This window comes from Arachis ipaensis, chromosome B1 (assembly GCF_059453495.1).
Source record: "Arachis ipaensis isolate K30076 ecotype BB chromosome B1, ASM5945349v1, whole genome shotgun sequence".
NCBI lineage: Eukaryota > Viridiplantae > Streptophyta > Magnoliopsida > Fabales > Fabaceae > Arachis > Arachis ipaensis.
Window position 1 is genome coordinate 65,341,377 of NC_142436.1, and position 21,609 is coordinate 65,362,985.

The 21,609-nt window shown below is 30.4% G+C and overlaps 1 protein-coding gene across 1 annotated transcript; it reads left to right on the forward strand.

Moving 5' to 3' along the window:
- The first annotated feature begins 10,816 nt into the window (after positions 1-10,816).
- CEP1 (Cysteine proteinases superfamily protein) lies at positions 10,817-15,202 on the forward strand. The gene is made up of 4 exons (XM_088501455.1): positions 10,817-11,560; positions 13,641-13,876; positions 14,108-14,252; positions 14,704-15,202. Exons 1-4 carry the CDS (start codon positions 11,119-11,121, stop codon positions 14,955-14,957), a joined length of 1,077 nt encoding a protein of 358 aa, XP_088357581.1. The 5' UTR covers positions 10,817-11,118; the 3' UTR covers positions 14,958-15,202.
- Positions 15,203-21,609: the final 6,407 nt, after the last annotated feature.

Sequence of the window (21,609 nt, forward strand, 5' to 3'; positions counted from 1 at the left end):
TGTTAATTTTTATAATTATATTTTTTATTTTAAATTTTTTAAATAAAATCAAATAAAAATAAATTATATTTTTATTTTATTTTATTCTATTCTCATTACCATTTGCAGCCTTAAGTACGAATTTTAAATTAAATTAAATTAAATGCGTCCCATAATTAAGATTGTTATTATTCATTGTGGTTTAATTGTTGTATGTGTCGTAAAAGACTAAAAGGATTGCATAGTAGAGATAGATAGGAGCAAAAATATTTATTTGCGCCATTATTGTTGTCAGGTGTGTGCCACAGTAGAAATAATAAATATTTCAATTTGATTGCTGCTTGTATAATTCGTGCTACCAATGTAGTGTATTATTGATTTGAATTAAAGCCAAGATAACATTCTTTTGGTCAGAGATACGCACTCACACGCCTCATGCTGGGATGCTAACCTTAATACTTTTTATAAGAAGCCAGCATTTCAACTACTTTAAATACGTTTTAAATTCGAAAATTTAAACTCTAAGTTCTATTCCATCAAGGGATCAACATGAATATACTATACTAAATATTTAGTACAAATTTACATAAAAGAATTTTTTATAAAATTGATAATTAAAATTTATTAAATAAAAATTTAATCAAACTATTAAATTATCTAAAACTGTGGCAAAATTGATTTTCAGTAATTCACCAACCAGTATTCTTTAGGGTGTAGAAATTAATTTTTGCAACAATTTTCAACAATTGTTTATATAACCATTGCTAATCAAATATATCGTATCAGATTATTTGACGGCAGTTTTAAATCTCTATAATATAACTAAACAGAAACTCTCCATCCATTTATAATCACTCTTAGATCTCATTTTAAACTATCACAAAAATATTGTATTTTACAGCACAAATCGCCACTATTTTTCATTATTTCTATTAATTTTTTATAATTATATTTTTTATTATTATATTTTTCTTCCTAAATTTTTTGTATATAAAAAAATAGAGTAAATTAGACTTTCACATTTTGTTTTCTCTTAAATTTAGTTTACTACAAAAAAATTATAAAAATATTAATTTTGTGTCTTATCATAATGTTTTGTCTTGTCCTTTTCTCATAATCAAATTCCGTCTTAGAGACTAACCACCCAAAAAACACTTAAATTTTCTTTTAAACATTTGTATCCATCAGTTTTTTGTTTGGATAAAATTTTTATTTATTTTTAAAATAAAAAACTAAAATTAGATGACTATTTTCAACCTAAAAACTCCAAAAATTTTCAATTTCGACTTCACACTATAAGAAAAAACAATATCTGTAACAAACAAAATTGTTCAAAAAACCAAAAATTTTGAAACAAAAAGAATTTGAAATAAAAAAAGTCCATTGCAGTATGTCCCATTACAAAAAGTTTTTATAACAAAAAATGAAACTGTTACAATACAAAGTAATATTTTATAACAAATTTTTTTATACAAAAAAATAAAATTTGTTAAAAAAATGATAACAAATTTAACAAATAAAATCTTTTTTTAACAATTTAGATTTGTGTTATAATATTTTGTTACAAAATACTACTTACTTTTGTAACATTTTTTATTCTTAGTTACAAAAATAGATTCATTTTACAATATTTATTTAAATAATTGATATATCAATTACTTTTCTAAACGCGCTAACATTTATATAATATATAATCATATAGATAATTAAAATATTTTACATATAATTAAGATTCTTTTACAATAAAATAAATTCTATAAATTCAACTAAATACAACTTGTTCTTAACATAAAATTTATATCATGTAGAATTTATAATCCTTGACTCTTCTAGCATGTTTCAGTCAATATAAAGCCTAACATGTTGCCATCAATTTTTTACCCCTGCAAACATAAACAATAAAAATCAAAATTAGAAATAACACATAACATTATCTTCGTCCAAGTGAAAATTAAGATAGAAGTTAAAATTAATTAATTCTTTGAGAATCCATTCTCAAAGTTTAAAACCAACTAATCAAGGATACAAATTATCAAGAATTGACAATTCAATACATAAAACTTGGGCTAATTAATCATCGTTCAATCACAAATATATTTGACCTATTTTTCATGCTTTTACACTCACAAAATTCCATACAAGGAAAGTGAGATTCATGTCAAAACACAAGAATAAGAACATACAGAACAACCAAAAGAAACCAAATTTAAATTACTCCCTTTGAACCAAAAGAGAAATTCTGACAACAAGATAGTTGCTCCACTTTGGTGTTGAGCTCTTCCTTTCAAAAAAAAATAGCTCACTTCCTACGCGCATAGATGCACTAAGCCATATCAGATCAAGCTTAGGTCCTTGCAGTTTTATATAAGATAAAACAAGGAATCTCTAGCAAAGTATCCCAACAAGCATAGAAGAAAATACAATTAGGTGAACTGCCAGTTATACTTACACATATGAAGTCAAAATACCAACAGTAATAAAGAAGAGACATTAATGAACTAAAGAATATGCTCTAAGATCAACATGCTACTAATACTTTACATAGGCAGTTCAGAGATCGAGCATCGTCAATTGAAAAAGTATTTAACTCGATATAAATCTAAATTTTACTTAGAGTTCAAATGATGGGCAACGAAAAAACCAATTCAGCTCATGCGATGATTTGGTTTCAGAGTCAAAAGTTATTGTCTCGTCTCAACAAAGCCACTTAAAATCCCGCATTTGAGCCTGCAAGCGAGAATAGAAAAAGCAACAAGAGAAAAAAAATTACATCATAAAAGAATTCTCCACCTATATACATACTACGTGAAAAAATATACATACAACAGAACAATATAGTAGAACTTTATGCGCTCCAGTTCATGTCTTCAAGCTGAGGGCAAGATAATTTTCTGTGAAAATTAACTACAATAATTATAATTGTGAAGATTATTCGCAGTATATTACAATAGTAAATAACATTACAAGTTGGCTTTTAAACACAACACTCAATAAACACAACAAGAACAGCTTCATAATTAAATAAAAAAAAATACAACATCTAAAAAACAAGAACAGTTCCATAATTACTATACAACAAAATAATCTAAATTACTCATAATAGAGAAACCTAAGAAAATCATTACTCATAATAATAACAGTTCAATAATCTTCAATAATGTTCACTACTCATCATCAGTAATAAACTTATTCTTCAGAATGGCATGAATTAGAGCTTGTAGCCAAAAAGTTCAGTAGAAATCAAAGTTATGCCTTTGAATCACAAAAAAAAATTTGTCCCCAAAAATTGAAAACAATGAGAAACTTGACAATTATAACCAGCTAATAATCAGAATTTCGGTATTTCTAAACAATCAAAAAATCAAACACATATTCATCAAATTCAGTCACAAATACAACTCAAACTCATTATTTAGTCATTTCAAACAATCATAAATCATTTGCATATACCCACTAAACTTATATGGCATTCATAAATTAAAATAGTTAATTTCAAAATAAAATTTCCTACCTCAGTTAGCCGAAACTCGGTAATTAAATGCAACAAACCCTTCGTTTGTTTTTAATTTAGCAACAACTTTCCTCTTGGAGCAGCAGCAACAGTGATCTCAGAATCAATCATAATTGTTCAAGAGATAAATTGACAACACTAGAATAAAATATGCTAATATAATTAGGACAGAAATATGATAGAGGAACAAATGGTAACAAAGCAAGGAAGAAAATGTTACAGGTCTCATAAACGAAGAAATTGGAACCAGAACGGGAACAGTGCTACCGGAAACAACGATAGTGACACCCCCTTTCAAGTTTCACGATGACAGAATGCTCCGCAGTGGCTAGCTCCAGCAGCGAAAACAATGGCTCCAGCGGCTAGCCTTGGCAACAGTAGCGGCAACTCCTCCCTCACTCCTCCATCGCGTCTTTCACTCTCTCTGCTTCGTGCGATGGCGGAAGCTTCAGGCTCGACAGCGGCGCGCAATGACGGCGATGCAACAACCGCGGCGAGCTGGACGCGAACGGCCTCCCTCCAGCGGCGGCGACAGGACGCAGGCGGCCTCCCTCTTCTCGCGGACTCTCTCTCTTCGCGTCTTGACAGCCTCTCTCTTCAGCAGCAGTGACCGGCGGTAAAGTGCGACGAGGGTGGCGCGACGATCGCTGGTGGCGGCGCGGTCTCCCCCCTTTCCTTCCCTTCTTCTTCCCCGCGACTCCCTCACTTCCTCGGATCTCTCTCTATATGCCTGTTTCTGTGTATACGCTTGTATATTGGTTGTGTGTGTATGGTGTGTGGTGTGTGATGTGTGCTGTGAGTGGTAGAAAAAGCTAGGGTTAGAGATGGGGTGATTTAAGTATTTTCAATAAAAATAAGGGTAGTATAATAACTGAAAATTTATTTTAATTTAATAATAATTATATAAAGATATTATTTAACTATAAATTTTTAAATTATTTTTAAATAAATATTTTAATTTTAAGAACTAGAGTAATTAAATTAATTATTCATGAAATACTATATTATTATTATTTTATAATTATTTTTAAATAAATACTAATTAAGATAAAATTAGAAATAATCAAGTTAATTTTTTTATTCATAAAATTTAAAGTATTAAATTCAAAAATCTTAAATATTTAAATTAAATCATATAAAATTTTTATATTTTTTTAATTGCTAAAATTTTAAATTATAAATAAAAAAATACTCCGTTTAATATATAAATCTCTAAAAATTTATTTTGAATAAATATAATAAATCATAAATGACTTATTATTTAATTTTTAAAATAATTCTAAACTCAAACTATCATTAATTTGACTTAAATATTTTTAGTAAAATAAATTTTTGAATATAAAATCTTAAATAAATATAATAAATCATAAATAAATTTTAAAAAATTCGAAGTCTTACATTTAATATGTTGAAACAAATTTTTTTATTAGTTACAAAAAATCTTTAAATTTTGTGACAAATAAATAACTTGTTACAAAAATATTGTATTTTGTAACAAACTAATTTTTTGTTATAAAGCTTTTGAAACAAATAGATATTTTGTTACAAAATATTTTAAATTTTTGTAACAATATAATCTTTTGTTACAAAATATTATAACATTTTGCAACAAAACAACAATTTGATACGAAAGCCAACATAATTTGTAACAAAAGAAATCAAGTTGTTACAAAATATTCTTATTTTGTAACAATAACTAATTATTGTTACGAAAAAACTATAATTTGTAACAATTTTAAATTTGATATAAATTTTTTGTTACAAATGTTCCATTTTTCTGTAGTGTCATTTATATCAGGATAAATACCATTTTCGGTCCCTGATCATTTGTCCGTAGGACATGTCGCATCCTGATTATCACTAAACTTCAACCAGATTTTCATCCATCGATATAAGTGAACCAATCGATCCGTATAATCGGTTGCGAACAGGTTACCCAGATAACGTGTCAGTTAGAGGTTAAATTGTCAAATACAAGTACTACGTGTCACTAGAAATTGAGTGTATTTGACAATTCAACCTCCAACTAACACGTCATATAAACAATTTGTTCGCAATCAATCACAGAAATTAACTAATTCACTTATATTAATAGGTGGAGACGTGATTGAGGTTTAGTAATAATTAGAATGCGATATCCTAAAAACAAATGGTCAAAATAAATTGAAAAGGGTATTTATCCTTTATATCACTTGCGTACATTATTATACATATACCTCACGCACATATATATACAATATTAATTTTCATTAATCGAATGAATATCAATACGGTAATTACCTTGAAGACTTAATGGACCAATATAATTTGATTGGCATTATATAATATCTTATTTCCCTTTAAAAATCACCATATATTTCTATGTTGGATATATAATTTACATTAATAGTAATAAAAGCGTATCCCATATATATTTGCTGTGTATATTGATTTTATTTTATAGTATATTTACTCACTTTTCATATTTTTTTTTAAAAAATAATTTCCAACATTAAAACGTCTAAAGAGAGCTAATAAGTCACTTTAGTTCTTGAAATTAGGGAGTTATATCGATTTAGTGTTTGATTCTCTAATTGTTATAATTTAGTCCTCAAAAATTTAAAAAGTACATTAATATAATCTTTTGTGTATTTTCCGTCGTCAAAGCTATTAGCGATATGGCTCTAGCCTTGCCGACATATTAAAACAACGTCATACGCATTTTGTCTCTAAAAAAGACACTAAGCGACGTTGTTTGAGAGTTTGAACAATTAGTATTGTTCAAAAGGAAGGGGTGTAACATTTTAATATTGTTCAAATTCTCAAATGACGTCGTTTAGTGTCTTCTTTATTAGCGCCAAAACACGTACAACGTCGTTCTAATATGTCCAGCATGGCAAGACTTGAGCCACGTCACTAACAGCATTAAGTTTCGATTGCAGAAAATACACAAGAGACTATATTGGTTCACTTTTTTTTAATCTAAAGGATCAAATTATAGTAATTAGGAAGTTAGAGACTATATCAGTACAATTTACCAATCTCAAAGACTAAAATAGAACATATCTTGTAAGACTCTATATTTTTAAAAATTAAATAAGAAGTTATTTATGATTTATTATATTTATTTAAGATTATATTTTCAGAGATTTTTATATATAAATTAAAAAATTTATCATTTATAATTTAAAGTTTTAGTAATTGAAAAATAATGAGAATATTACATGCTTTAATTTAAATATATTGATTTTGAACCTTATTTTATGAATAAAGAAAAATTAATTTGATTATCTCTAATTTTTAAATTAGAGTATTCAATTGAAAATAATGTGTAAGTTGAAGAATAATTAGTATTTTCAAAGTAAAATTATATTGGATTAGATTTGGTTCTAAATTATTACTCTACCCTTTAATTTTTATTAAAATTCCTACTCTACCCAAACCCTTCATTCCCAAAACAACTCACACCAAATCCTAATACACATTACACTCACACCCTCACCTCTACATAGCCACCACTCATCCCCAGCGGTCAGAAGAAAGAAAACAAAAAGAGAGAGTGACCCGGCGGGAAAAGAGGAAGAAGAAGGAGAGGGGATGGAGGAAGGGGACGACGCCGGCGGGACTAAGTATTGCCGATACCGTCGTCGTCGAAGCAAGAGGAGGAAGAGAGAGAAAGATGTGACACGAGGGAGAGAGGAGTCGCCGCCGTCGAGCTTCACCAAGTCCCAGGCCAGCCGATTGTGTCCCACCGCTAAAGGGCCTCCGTCGTCGACACCTGGTCACCGTTGCCGAGCTGTACGTCGTCGTCGCTATCAAATCCACTGTCACATTGCCGTCGCACCACCGCGAGAGAGAACTAGAAGGAGAATGACGCCGGAGCTACCATAGTGGCCGTCGAGCCTGCATTTCCGTTGCCGTCGAGCTGCTCTTGCCGCCGTTGAACTTTACCATTGTCGTAAATCGTTCTTGGTTCAAAAACGTTCTTGGTTCCATTTTGTGCAGTAAATCGTTTTGCTCCAGAAACATTTTTATCATTGTTCTGTTAAATGATTCTGAGCATAATTGATTGTGAATATTATTGAAATGTGATAACTGACGGTGATTTGTCCTGGTTATGTGCCAAGGTTTAGGTGTTATTCCTCTTGCGTGATATGATTTTGAGCAAAATCTCATGAGGATGGTGATAAGTAATGCTCACTTGAGATGTGTGCATAAGGCTCAGTGAAAATGACAATACATAATGCCCATTTTCTCTCGGGAAGGTGAGAGGACACCCTCCGTTGATGTGAGACGGCACTCTCCATTGTTTGGCACGGTTTATACCTCTATGAGAAGGTGAAATGACACTCTCCGTTGAGATAATGGTACCATGATTTGTATAATTTCTCGTAGAGATGCGCATTGAGAGACTGATCCAGGATGTCAACCGAATTTTGTGACAGGTTTAGTAGATAATCAGCACGTGAGCTCATGGCCAATAGGACAGACATGCATCATATACTTCATTTTTTTACATTTTTTGGGTCTGCGTAGTTACTTAGTTTGCCTAATTGATACTTTGTTAACTACTAATTGTGCTACTTGTTATACTTGCTCTTTTGTGCGATTATTTGACTCTCTGTGTGATTGTGACTCGTGATTTGTGTATATTTTTGGTCGGAGATCATGATGTGATATTGTGTTAGGCCAGAAGCCGTGATGGTGATGTGATTATGTGTTGGGCCGGAGGTCATGATTTGGTTATGTTATATTGGATGAATCAGCGGTGAGTTTGTTGAAATTACTTCTTCAGTATATGTAGTGAAATGCTATGATATATTTGTTTTGATTAGAGTTTTTATAGGTTGAAATATAAATTTGGATTTTGAGATCGTGTGCGATTAGGTTCTCATCCTCTACAGCCCTCTGTTTTTCAGGAAATGGACGAGAAGCCTGCGAAGACCTTTCTAAGTATTTTGGTTGCACTATATTTGTTTTTAATGCCTTAGTAGTAGTAGTTGTTGTTGTTATTATATCTTGTAAAGAGGAATAGGAATTGTAACAAGATATATATGAAGTTTGACATATTACTTGTATGAAGGTTTCTTATATACGTGTGTGTATAATAATTTTTTTTTTTCACATAAAGTAAAATGCGATTTTTAGTTTAAAGGTTAATACTAAAGATATATTTAAAATTGTCATAATACTCTTTATTATCAAAATGACGTAGCAAAAAGCGTGACATTCTGACTAATATTACATAACTCCTCCCAAAGAACACAAACATGTTTTTTAATGAAAAAATTTTCATTCATCTAAATTTTGTAAGTACTCAATCCTTATTCACAATATAAGATTGTTTTTTACAAGTATTGTCTTAGTTTTTTAATTATTATTTTATATTTTTTATTTTTTTTATTACAATCCTTGTCAAGTATCAATTATTCTATTTTTTTTATTTTATGACATTTGAATTTGACCATCTTATTTAAAAAAGAATTCATATTTTTTTGTATTTTATATTTATAATAATTATTCTATTTTTTTTATTTTATGGCATGTGAATTTGACCATCTTATTTAAAAAAAAATTCATATTTTTTGTATTTTATATTCTATTTTATATTTATAACAATATATATGTAAAAATATATGTTGTATACTGAAATTTGTAAAAATATCTTTAACTTAGCATTTAATTTCACACACATAACATTCATAATTTCACACTCATATTATCCATAATTTCATACATATAATTTTCATGGTTAATATGTTTTTACAATTAATATTACTCAATTTCAAGCTATTTATTTTTCAAATTATCTCACTTGTGCGTTAATGAGTCATGATTTCAAATTATTTTATATTTTTATTTATATTTTTATCTATGTTTATTTATTGATTTTAATGTGATTAGTTAATAATTATATTTAAAAAATAATTTCATAATTTTTTTCATGTTTCATTTTTAACTTTTTATTTTATAACATATAATTTTAATGTATAATATAAATTGTATAGTAGAAGTGTTAAAATATCTCTAATTTAGCATTTATAATTTTATATGTATAACATTCATAATTCAAACTTATAACATCCTTAATCAACAAATTGAGATTAATTTATTATTATTTATTTTTTATTATTTTATTTGTCAGGTCATAAAATAATATTTTTTATGTTTTTATTTTTTAATAAATTAAGACTAATCGAATTTGAGATATTTGAATTTTTTTTATAAAATGTAGTGTACTACTTTAAAATTTTTATTTAAAAGAAAGATTTTATAATTGTTAGATGTAATAATAAGAACCAACAAATTATAACTCAAATGACATAATTTTTCTATACTTACTTAGAGATTGCGCGCAGATTTAAGTCTCATTTCTTTGGAAAAAAATGTAATAATAAAAAAGAAATTTTTAAAATTTGATTTACATAAAATTTAGATTAATTTTTGGTGTAATTAAGTGAAAGAAAATAATTATATAAAAGGAGATTAATTATGTTTATTAAATTAAGAGAGAGCATAATCTCCTATAAATGATTAACTATGTATATTTTTATTTATCATTGGTGAGTTTTTGACTATTTAACATTACTGTTATTAATTAAGAGATCATATATACACGTACATCCTAGCTATGTGGATATGCATGAATAATGATGCTGTTACGAACACACAATAAGAACAAACAAATAGTGGTTCATAACTAAACGTAACTGAGGCACAAGTACACTCATATATAAACCTACCTATCACTCTCGATATGGTAATAGCGTGGTCGGCATGCAATCGAAAGATGACTCTTGAAGCACACAAATTAAAGATATCATTAGCCAAACATATACACCAATTATGCACCAACTCTTATATTTATTTTATTATCCATAAGTAATCAAAACTTCTTAACTTTCCTTCCTTTATTTGATTATCTATATATCTAAAATCTTACAGGTGTGATATCGATGTATACAACGTGTACCAACAATAAATTAATCTCACTACGAAGTCCTTATTGCTTCCATATTTATGCAAAATCAACACATAATAATAGGAAAAAATATAAGAAAACAATAAAAATATTAAATAATATGAAAAATAAATATGTTAGATATTTAATTCAATATATATATAGATAATTATATTGATTATTTTTAATTAGATGATTATTTTTTTTATTTAATTTATTCATACCAGTTAATAATAGATGGATGTTCAATTTATTAAGTATATAAATAGTTATTCTAATTTTAAAATTTAAGAGATAATTTAAGAGTGGAATATTTTTTATTTTATTAGATTAATTTTAAAATTTATTATTTATATTGTTTACAAAAATTATTATATACCTAACAAAATCGTAATAATAATAGTCCTTTTTTCTCTCTTAGCTTCCCCATAATCCTAGCTCGTGTTCAACGTATAGTCCATGGCATGATCATGCATGATCGTTATCATTATCGATGATTAATTGTTGATGCCCTTAAGGAACATGTAACTTCTTCCATTCAGATTATCCATTGTTTTCTTCTTCTTTTTCTTTTCATTTCATTTCCCTAGCTATATAAAGCATCCCAAGCTCTTTGTTTTCTCCAACTTCATTCACATTCATCCATCGAATAATTGAAACCAAAAGCACATATACAAAGAAAAACACAATGAAGAAGCTCTTGTGTGTTATTCTATCCCTCGCTTTAGTCCTAGGATTCTCCGAGAGCTTCGAGTTCCAGGAGAGAGAACTCGAATCGGAGGAATCCCTATGGGACTTGTACGAGAGGTGGCGGAGCCACCACACGGTTTCTAGAAGCCTCGATGATAAGAAGAAACGTTTCGAGGTGTTCAAGGCGAACGTGATGCATGTCCATGAAACAAACAAGTTGGACAAGCCTTACAAGTTGAAGCTGAACAAATTTGCTGACTTGACCAACCATGAGTTCAGAACCATCTATGCTGCCTCCAAGGTGGGACATCATAGAATGTTCCGCGGCATGCCACGTGGCAATGGGACCTTCATGTATGAGAATGTTGAGAGGGTTCCTGCTTCTGTGGATTGGAGGAAGAAAGGTGCTGTCACTCCTGTGAAAGATCAAGGCCAATGCGGTAATAAGCAAAATACTCACCATTATTTATTATTATTATTATTATTATTATTATTATTATTATTATTATTATTATTATACCTTTGCTCCGAAGCGATTTTTTTTGTGATTTTGAAAGGAAATGTTAAGAGGCTAATAATAATTTTATTAATATTAATTTATATTTTAAATTAATATTTTATTTTTATACTATTAAAATTTAGTCTTTGTTCGTATTTAGAATTGTCTAAATATTAGTAAAATATAAATTTTATTAATCATATAACATTGCTTATAAAAAAATTATGATTAACTTATTTCGTAAATAGATATTTATAATTAATCAACAACTCACATCATCATCAGAAATGTTAGAATATATATTATTCTAACAAGAAAAAGTGTGTATCACATGATGATATCATTTTTTATATTCCTAACAAAAAGTATTTGATAAAGAAATAAAAAGATAAATAAGACAAGAATTGAATTTGAATAAAAAAGATACATTGAAATTGAAATAGAAACAAAAATGATAGATTGAAATTGAGTACAAAAAGAATCACTCTACTTCTACCCAATTTCTTGACGCAACAAGAAAGGGACTCCTCAATCTAACTTGTCAACGCCATGGTTTGGAAATTGATTCGAAGGGACTCCTCAACCTTCTAACCAATTCCCCGATGCAACAAGAGAGGGACTCTTCAACCTCAATTGTCCACACCATGGTTTCATCACGAAACCAAAAAAGGTTTAAAACCTCTAAATCATTCTATGCTACGACTACAATAGCTAAGGAGGTATTTATAACCTCTTATTAGGTTAAAACAAATAAAAATCCTAAAGCCCATAAACATAAGGCCCAATCTAGTAATTAAATAAACAAAACTCAAAATACATTAAATTAAAATATTCTAAAAATGTAAACTAATATCTTCTAAATAACACTTGAACTCTTCATATCACGAACATTTGAAGCACGTATCATTCTCCTCCTCTTCAAAAAAGATTCGTCCTCGAATCTTGTAGGTGGAAAAATAGAATATGAAAAGCACAAAAATTACAAGAAAGATAATTTTTTTCTTTTTTATATATATTCCATTTTTTTTCTCCTTTTTTTTTGCAATGTATGCTTTTTTATTTTATTTTTTTTAAACAATAAAATCGATAGACACTTGACTCTTTTTTTTTATGATAAAAGAAGAACAAATATAGATTAATAAGAATTAATCTAATACCTGAGCTCTGATACCAAATGATACGAAAATAAAAGAAATAAACAAGACAAGAATTGAAATTGAATATAAAAGATACATTGAAATTGAAATAAAAACAAAAAAGGATAGGTTGAAATTGAATACAAAGAGAATCACTCTACTTTATACCCAATTTCTTGACGCAACAAGAAAGGGACTCCTCAACCTAACTTGTCAACGCCATAATTTGGAAATTGAATCGAAGGGACTCCTCAACCTTCTACTCAATTCCCCGATGTAACAAGAGAGGGACTCCTCAACCTCAATTATCCACACCATGGTTTCATCACGAAACCAAAAAGGGGTTTTCAAACCTCTAAAAATTCTATACTACGACTACAATAGCTAAGGAGGTATTTATAACCTCTTATTAGGTTAAAACAAATAAAAATCCTAAAGCCCATAAACATAAGGCCCAATCTAGTAATTAAATAAACAAAAATCAAAATACATTAAATTAAAATATTCTAAAAATGTAAACTAATATCTTCTAAATAACACTTGAACTCTTCATATCACGAACATTTGAAGCACGTATCAGTATTAGATTCAAAATTTTCTTCCTCGGCCCTTATTTTCATTTCCATTTATTAATTATTGATTTTTTTAGTAAATTGTCGTGATTAAATTATGAATGAAGCATTAAATTTGAGTAGTATTCTGTTTGAGGTTCAACGTTCAAATATTGATAATTTAAAAAAGAAAGTAATTTATAAAAATATGTTAGCTGTATGTACTATATTTTCAATTAAAAATGTTTAGAAAACTCCTAATGATGTTTCTGTTTGGATTATATATGATAAATGATGGTTGAAATGAAAATTTTTTTGTGGTGTGGTACATCAGGTAGCTGCTGGGCATTTTCAACAGTGGTAGCAGTTGAAGGCATCAACCAAATAAAGACACGTAACCTAGTATCCTTATCCGAGCAAGAACTCATAGATTGTGACACAAACCAAAATCAAGGATGCAATGGTGGCCTTATGGATTATGCCTTCGAGTTCATCAAACAAAAGGGTGGCATTACAACCGAAACTGATTACCCTTACACTGCACAAGATGGCACCTGCGATGCATCCAAGGTACCTAACATATTTTAATCTTTTTAATTATATAATAATATGTCAGTAAAATAATTACATTTTATATTTATTGTATAAATAGTCATTTAAAAAATATGATTAAATTATTATGTAAAACGTTTTACACCAATGTATCAATCTTAAACTCATAATTAACTACACCATACAAGGTACTTATTAGTGTACAGCTAAAATTCTAACCCTTGTAAAAACACTGATATATTGATGCAGGCGAAGAAGGATGTAGTGTCAATTGATGGACATGAGAATGTTCCAACGAACAATGAGGCGGCATTGCTTAAGGCTGTTGCCAACCAACCTGTGTCTGTTGCCATTGAAGCCTCGGGATCTGACTTTCAATTTTACTCTGAGGCAAGTTTATTTATTATTGAGTAATGCTATACTTTTAAACGACTTTTTAATTTTCAAAAAATTTTATTAATCAAATGATCAATATGTAATTTTTTTTAGACAAATTAATCTTCCAATTAATTCTGGATGAAAAATTAAATAAATTAGTCTTTATTATTATTTAATAAAAATATAATAATTTTTTAATTTTTATATAATTTTTTTAATATAGACAAACAATTTGATATGAAAATATATTTGTTTAATAAAATAAAAAGTTATTAAAAATAAAAATATTCTATTAAAATTTTGTAAAGACTAATTTGAAACATTATTCATTATTATTATTTAACGCTCCATAGTTACAGTAGATTATTTAAATTTTAAATTTTAAATTCTAAAATTAATTAACTAAAAATTGATTTTCTATGGTTTAGTTGGAACGACATTAATGTTTGCAAGAATATTGCAGGGAGTATTTAATGGGGCATGTGGTACTAACCTAGACCATGGGGTTGCAATTGTTGGGTATGGAACAACAAAAGACGGATACAAATATTGGATAGTGAAAAATTCATGGGGACCAGAATGGGGAGAACATGGCTACATTAGGATGCAAAGGGGCATATCCCACAAGCATGGTCAATGTGGCATTGCAATAGAGGCTTCCTACCCTATCAAAACCTCATCTACTAACCCTTTACCATCGTCTCTTAACGACGAGCTTTAAATTAAATTAAATGCGTCCCATAATTAAGATTGTTATTATTCATTGTGGTTTAATTGATGTATGTGTTTTAAAAGGATTGCTTAGTAGAGATAGATAGGAACAAAAATATTTATTTCCATCATTGCTATTGTTGTTAGGTGTGTGTCATACAGAAATAAATATTTGATTGCTCCTTGCATAATTCGTGCTACCAATGTAGTGTATTATTGATTTGTATTAAAGCCAAGACAACATTAATTATTTCACTCTTTTGCATCGCCTAATTGTGGGATCCTTCATTCTTCTTCTTTTGGTGAGAGATACGCATTCACACGCCTCACAGCTGGGATGCTAACTCTTATTACTTTTTATAAGAAGCCAATATTTTAACTACTTTCAATACGTTTTAAATCAAGGTACTGAGAATCGTACTGCTTATCGAACTACAACAATTCCATCAGATAGTGGCAAAAATTTTACGGCGATTTTTTAAAACTGTCGCAAAATGACAACTGTAGCGCATATAGCGACTCTTAGGGGTTGGGGCTGCAATCAGCCTTGCATTTAGCGGCAGTTTTCTTAGAACCGCCGCTATATGTATCGTCGGGTGAGTTATCGTTTTACATTTTGCGTCGGTTTTCTTTAAACCGCCGCAAAATACGTATTACCACATGTTACAATGTTTTTTTTAGTAATAACCATCTGAGTATAATATAGTTAAGTTAACAATATTATTTTAAACTACATATGTTTAAATTATTGTTACTTACACTCGTAACACTTTTTCTAGATTCGTTTTACATAAAAAAGTTAACAAGTTAAATAAGCTATATATGTTAACTCATGTGAACAAATTTACCAATAAGATTTTCTTCTTTACTCTATTGGCATTTAAATTTTCATTCAAACATAAATGTAAAAGAAGAAAATTAAGTCATACTCTGAATTTATAAAGTTAAAATAAAGTTCTAACGAGTATAAATTAAAGTTACTCCTCTTTGAAGTTATGCCTTACTAAACATAAATCAAGAAATCCTAAAAGTAGATAAACATGAAAAACCGCGACCCAAATCATTAAATTAAGGAATCAACGTAACTCTTATAATAAAAGATCAAAATTTCTCTGCAAATAAACATCTATGTCGTAGCCTGGCATTTTTGGCCCAGGTATAAGCGTGGATAGAATGAAAGATGTCTGTTCCATGCAAAGGCATGGTAGAAGATTATATGGAATAAAAATCACAGGCCAGATGGAATACTTTGTGCTCATATTCTCAAGCAACATATTTTCAAACTAAATCTGTTTTTTTTTTTCGTAAATTAGAAGAAGCTTGTGATTGATTATCATTAGAACTAAGAGGATTAGGATTAACAGCATCATTCGAAATAGGAAGATTAGCAGGAAATTATTATCCACAGATGTATTATTATCAGCAATTGCTTCTTGATTAATACTATCATCTATAACTGAAATCAATAAATCATCAACACAGTCAAAAACAGCAGCAGCACAGCAGAACAAAAATCAAATAATCATTCAACAAATAATTATCCATAACTAAAATCAATAAACCATCACTACAGTAAAAAGCAACAGCTCTCTTCAACACAATAAAAAACACAACAACACAACAGAGTCAAAATTTAAAAACAGCAACAATCAACAAAAATCAAATAAATCATCAATAAAAATTTAAAAACAGCAACAATCAACAAAAACACAGAACCCTGAAATCCATAAATCATCAATAAAATTTCAAAATACCAGAGCCAGAAATTCAAAAAGAGCAGCAACATAGCAAAGTCATTTTTTATTAATAATTTCAAGAAAAACACAAAATCCATGTAATCTTATCAATGATTTCACTTTTAGGACAGAGAATAAAAAGAAAAATGAATTATTCTGAGCACTGCCACTAACCTTTAAGAGGGATTGAGCGCAACAGAGATTAGGACACAAGATGATGGCGACGAGATGAAGGCGACGACATGACGGCAAGCAGGACGAAGACGATGGAGGATGGACACCGAGCAAGGAAGAACAGAGCAAACAAGGGGTTAAGGACAGGACGAATAGAGAAGCCTCGGACAACCACGGACGGTGGCAATCGCTCACTCCGTTCGATGATGGTGGAACCGTGGCAGCAAGCTAGGGTTTTGAGTTGAGTTCACTTTTTATTTCTCTAATTTGAGGAAGGAAAGAAAAGCAATTGAACGAAGGAGGGGGTTCGGGGTAACGCATTCTGTCATTTTTTTTTATAATTTTACGAAACAACGTCATTTAGGGAAAACTGGCCAGTTCTCGGTCCGGTCCAACTGGTCAGTTCCTGGCCAATTCAGTGGCTTGTGGCCGGTTCTGTCTTGAGCGGTTTTAGACATAAAACCAAACCATTGGCATTGCCGGTTTCTAATTGGACCGGCTCGACCGACCGGTCCGGTCCGATTTTCAGAACCATATTTTAAATTAAAAAATTTAAACTTTTAAGTTCTTATCAATATAAATATAGTATACCAAATATTTACGGAAAATTTACATGCAGTTATATTCATATAAAGTTGATAATTAAGATTAGTAAATGAAAATTTAGTCAAACTATCAAATTATCTAAAACTGCCGCAAAACCGATCTCCAGCACTTAACTAACCGATGTCCTTTAGGATGCGGGGATTAAATTTTGCAGCAGTTTTTAGCAACCACTAGTATAACCGTTGCTAATCAAATGTATCGCGTCAGATTATTTAGCAGCAGTTTGAAACCGCTGCAATATGTCCAATTAGGAACTTTCAACGGGCATAAATTACCGCTATTTGGAACTATTAATTTTCTTCAATTTTTTTTGGGGTCGTTACTAATCACCGCTATTTGAAACCGCACAATTTTTAAATTTATTTTTGTCTATTTATAACGCCGCTAGATCCCATTTTAAATTGCTGCAAAAATATTGTATTTTATAACACAAATTGCCACTATTTTTCTTTAAACATTAAGGTACTTTTTGTGTGACTTTTAGGGGGTTTGTTTTTTAATAGTAAAAATCTTATTACTTTTTCCTCTAAATATCTAAATCGATAGCAAAAACTTATGAAAACATAACTGCAAAACAAATTCAGATATCTATAAATATCAATAAAGTATATCTCTAATTAAGAGTTGCATAGTCAATTTAAAAATAATGTATACTTCAAATAAAATAATATACAATCATAATCTCTATTTTTCACTTTGTCCTTCCAAGAAATACAACCCTGCAGCGATGTCTAGTGGCAGCTCCTCAGCTTGCCATTGAATTAACTATCTCAGAACACTTTCTATTACTTGCCTCTTTATCTTCTCTGCTGTTGGCTACCTCATCCTCCACTGTCTTCCTTTTCAATTTCTTTGCCACTACCTCTGCCTGTAGTTCAAGCAGCACCCTTTGGGTCTCTTCTGTTTGGGTTCCATCGCCCGACTGATGTGAATTTGGACCAAAGAGTTGACTAGGAGTCGGCCCAAAATCCGCACCATGCACTCTACCAGAGTACTCTTTTTCAAGAGCTTGAACAAGAAAATCATTTTGAGATAACACTCTAGAGAATTCATCATGTTGCTCAATTTCCACAATTCTTTCCTATAGATATAAATAAGCAAAATAAGCAATTGTGGGCTAGAGCATAATCGAATATACTTTCAACACAATTTTGTAACTAAAACCAACGGGAAACAAAATGAAGCATCACAACGTAGTATTTACACCAATGGCCCGAGCTTCTTTATGGATATAGGAGCCATCACTTTGTTTGTGCACTAAGTTCCATAACTTTCCTCCCTTGTAGTTACTACGGTAACAATATAGTTTATACCATCACCATATTTCACCTAAATAAAGAATATGTAGATGAAGATATACTTCAAAAAGTGAACACAAAATTTTGTTCAAATGTCTTTGTTGAGTCATAATACTCATGATACAACCTGCTCCTTGTATCCTTCCAAGACTTCCCTATACTTTTCAAAATTGTACTCTTGATATTTAAAAACATTATAAAACTATAAGAAACTAAACATAATACTTCTTGCAGATATTTGATATTAGGAGTGTTTGGTTTGCGGTTTAGTTCAGTATTTTGAAAAAAAAGTCACCCGAACAAATTATATGTAAAACGTTCAGTTTGGTTTAATTCAACTTTTTTGGTGAGGCCAACCAAACGAAATCAAATCAAACCAATTAAAATGTTCGGTTTGATTTTTATTGATTTGATTCGATTTTTCGGTTTTTACACTAATTAAGAAAAAAATAAGCTGTCCTAAACTCTTGGTCATATCCATTGATTTGATTCGATTTTTCGGTTTTTACACTAAGCTTTTTTTCAACACTTGACTCCTTTTATTCCTCATCTTCGCTTGTCAATTCAACAAAATCGCAAGCTCCGCTTTCAGTCGTATACACTTATTTTTCTTTTTCTCTTTGCGCCTCATTACACAATGCATTCTTTTCTTTGCTTTGTTCATTATTCGATATGTTTTTTCCACTAGTCTTAACCATTTTGCTACTCGCCCAGCCTAGTACCATGTTGCTGAATTTTTCCTTTAACAATTCCTCTATGTTCATCATTTAGTTTGTTTCCTAATCCATCTTCTCTTGGGCCTCTTTGTATTTCTTGATCTAGTTACTGTCCTCTTTATCAATCTTGTTCTCCTTTAGGCCCTACTTCTTTCTTATAAACATTTCCCCTTTCTCCATGGCTTCCTGGTGCATAGGACTCTCTACTGTATATGTTCGACTGGATGAATTATTGGGCTGATTATTGTTCCTACCTCCATTTGGGCCAGCTCTTTCTTGTTGCATTTCTTTGATTTTATATTTATTCTCCTTCTTTTCTCTAATAATTTTCTCTAAAAAGTCCTTAGGCCTCTGATTTGTTGTGCCCTGGTTTGATCTTTCTTCCAAATTTTTTTCTCTGACAAAGGAAATATCCTTTAATGCAACCCGGTGCACTTGCTGGTAGTTCTGCGGAATATTGAATTATAAATTTCGTATCAAATTTTTGGTGCCGTTGTCAGGGATTAATTGTGATTAACAAACCACTGGTTTATTGATTACCTATCTTAGACACTTTTTCTTTCTTTGTTTTAGTCATTTATTTGCTTTTAATTATTTCTTTTTTTTGTCACTTAACTATTTGGTGTTATTGCCTCACTAAGAATTCCTTACTTGTGACATAAAAATTTCAATTTCTCTTGGTGATTGTGTTTGTTATAGAGTAATCAAGGAAGAATGGAGTTTACATCATCCTTTGGTCAAGAAAAGTATATGGGATATTTTTCACCACCACAAAATGATTCAAGCTACTATGCTAATGATGGTTGGAAGTATCAAGAACAAGGAATGATGGGGTTTGAGCAATCAAACCACATGGGATACTTCCCAGGGCCACAACATAATTCATACTTCCATGAATGGAGCATCTATCTAAATGGTGACTGGAAAAATTATTACCAAAGAGATTTCAATATTCTATATCCCACTCATCAAGAGTCATCATGTTTTGATCGTGCCATGAATGAACTAGAGAAATCTTTTGCTGCAGTTAGGCAAGACTTTCCACCCTCACCTCCTGATTACTCCTTTCAAAACCCACAAAATCCATTTCAAAATCTACAAAACTCATTTTACTACCCACAAAACTCCTTTCATGCCTCCTAGAACAACTTCAATACAATACCTATACTCCACAAAGTTCTTCAAAGTCCTCTCTGAAAATTGCAATGGAACAATTTATGAAAGACACTAGAGCCAACATGAAAAATCAAGAGGCAACCATAAGGAACCTTGAAAGGAAAACGAGACAAATGGCCAAACATCTTGCTAAGAGACATACCAATATTCTCCCTAGCAATGTGATGAGCGGATAATTTATACGCTTTTTGGCATTGTTTTTACATAGTTTTTAGTATGATTTAGTTAGTTTTTAATATAATTTTATTAGTTTTTAAATAAAAATCACATTTCTAGACTTTACTAGGAGTTTGTGTGTTTTTTTATGATTTCAGGTAATTTCTGGCTGAAATTGAGGGACTTGAGCAAAAATATGATTCAGAGGTTGAAGAAGGACTGCAGATGCTGTTGGATTCTGACCCCCTACACTCGAAGTGGATTTTCTGGAGCTACAGAAATCCAATTGGTGCGCTCTCAATTGCGTTGAAAAGTAGACATCCAGGGCTTTCCAGCAATATATAATAGTCCATACTTTGCCCGAGTTTTGACGACGCAAACTGGCGTTCAAACGCCAACTTCCTGCCCTATTCTAGAGTTAAACGCCAGAAACAGGTTGCAAATCAGAGTTAAACGCCAGAAACAGGCTACAACCTGGCGTTTAACTCCAAAAAGAGTCTCTACACATGAAAGCTCAATGCTCAGCCCAAGCACACACCAAGTGGGCCCGGAAGTGGATTTCTACATTATTTACTTATCTTATGTAACCCTAGCTACTAGTTTAGTATAAAAACTACTTTTAGTGATTTATTTTACATCTTTTGATCATCCTTGATCAGGGATCAGTCTTTTTCCCTATTTTCGAATTCATATGCCATTTGGGGAGGCTGGCCATTCGGCCATGCCTAGACCTTGTTCTTATATATTTTCAACGGTAGAGTTTCTACACACCATAGATTAAGGTGTGGAGCTCTGCTGTT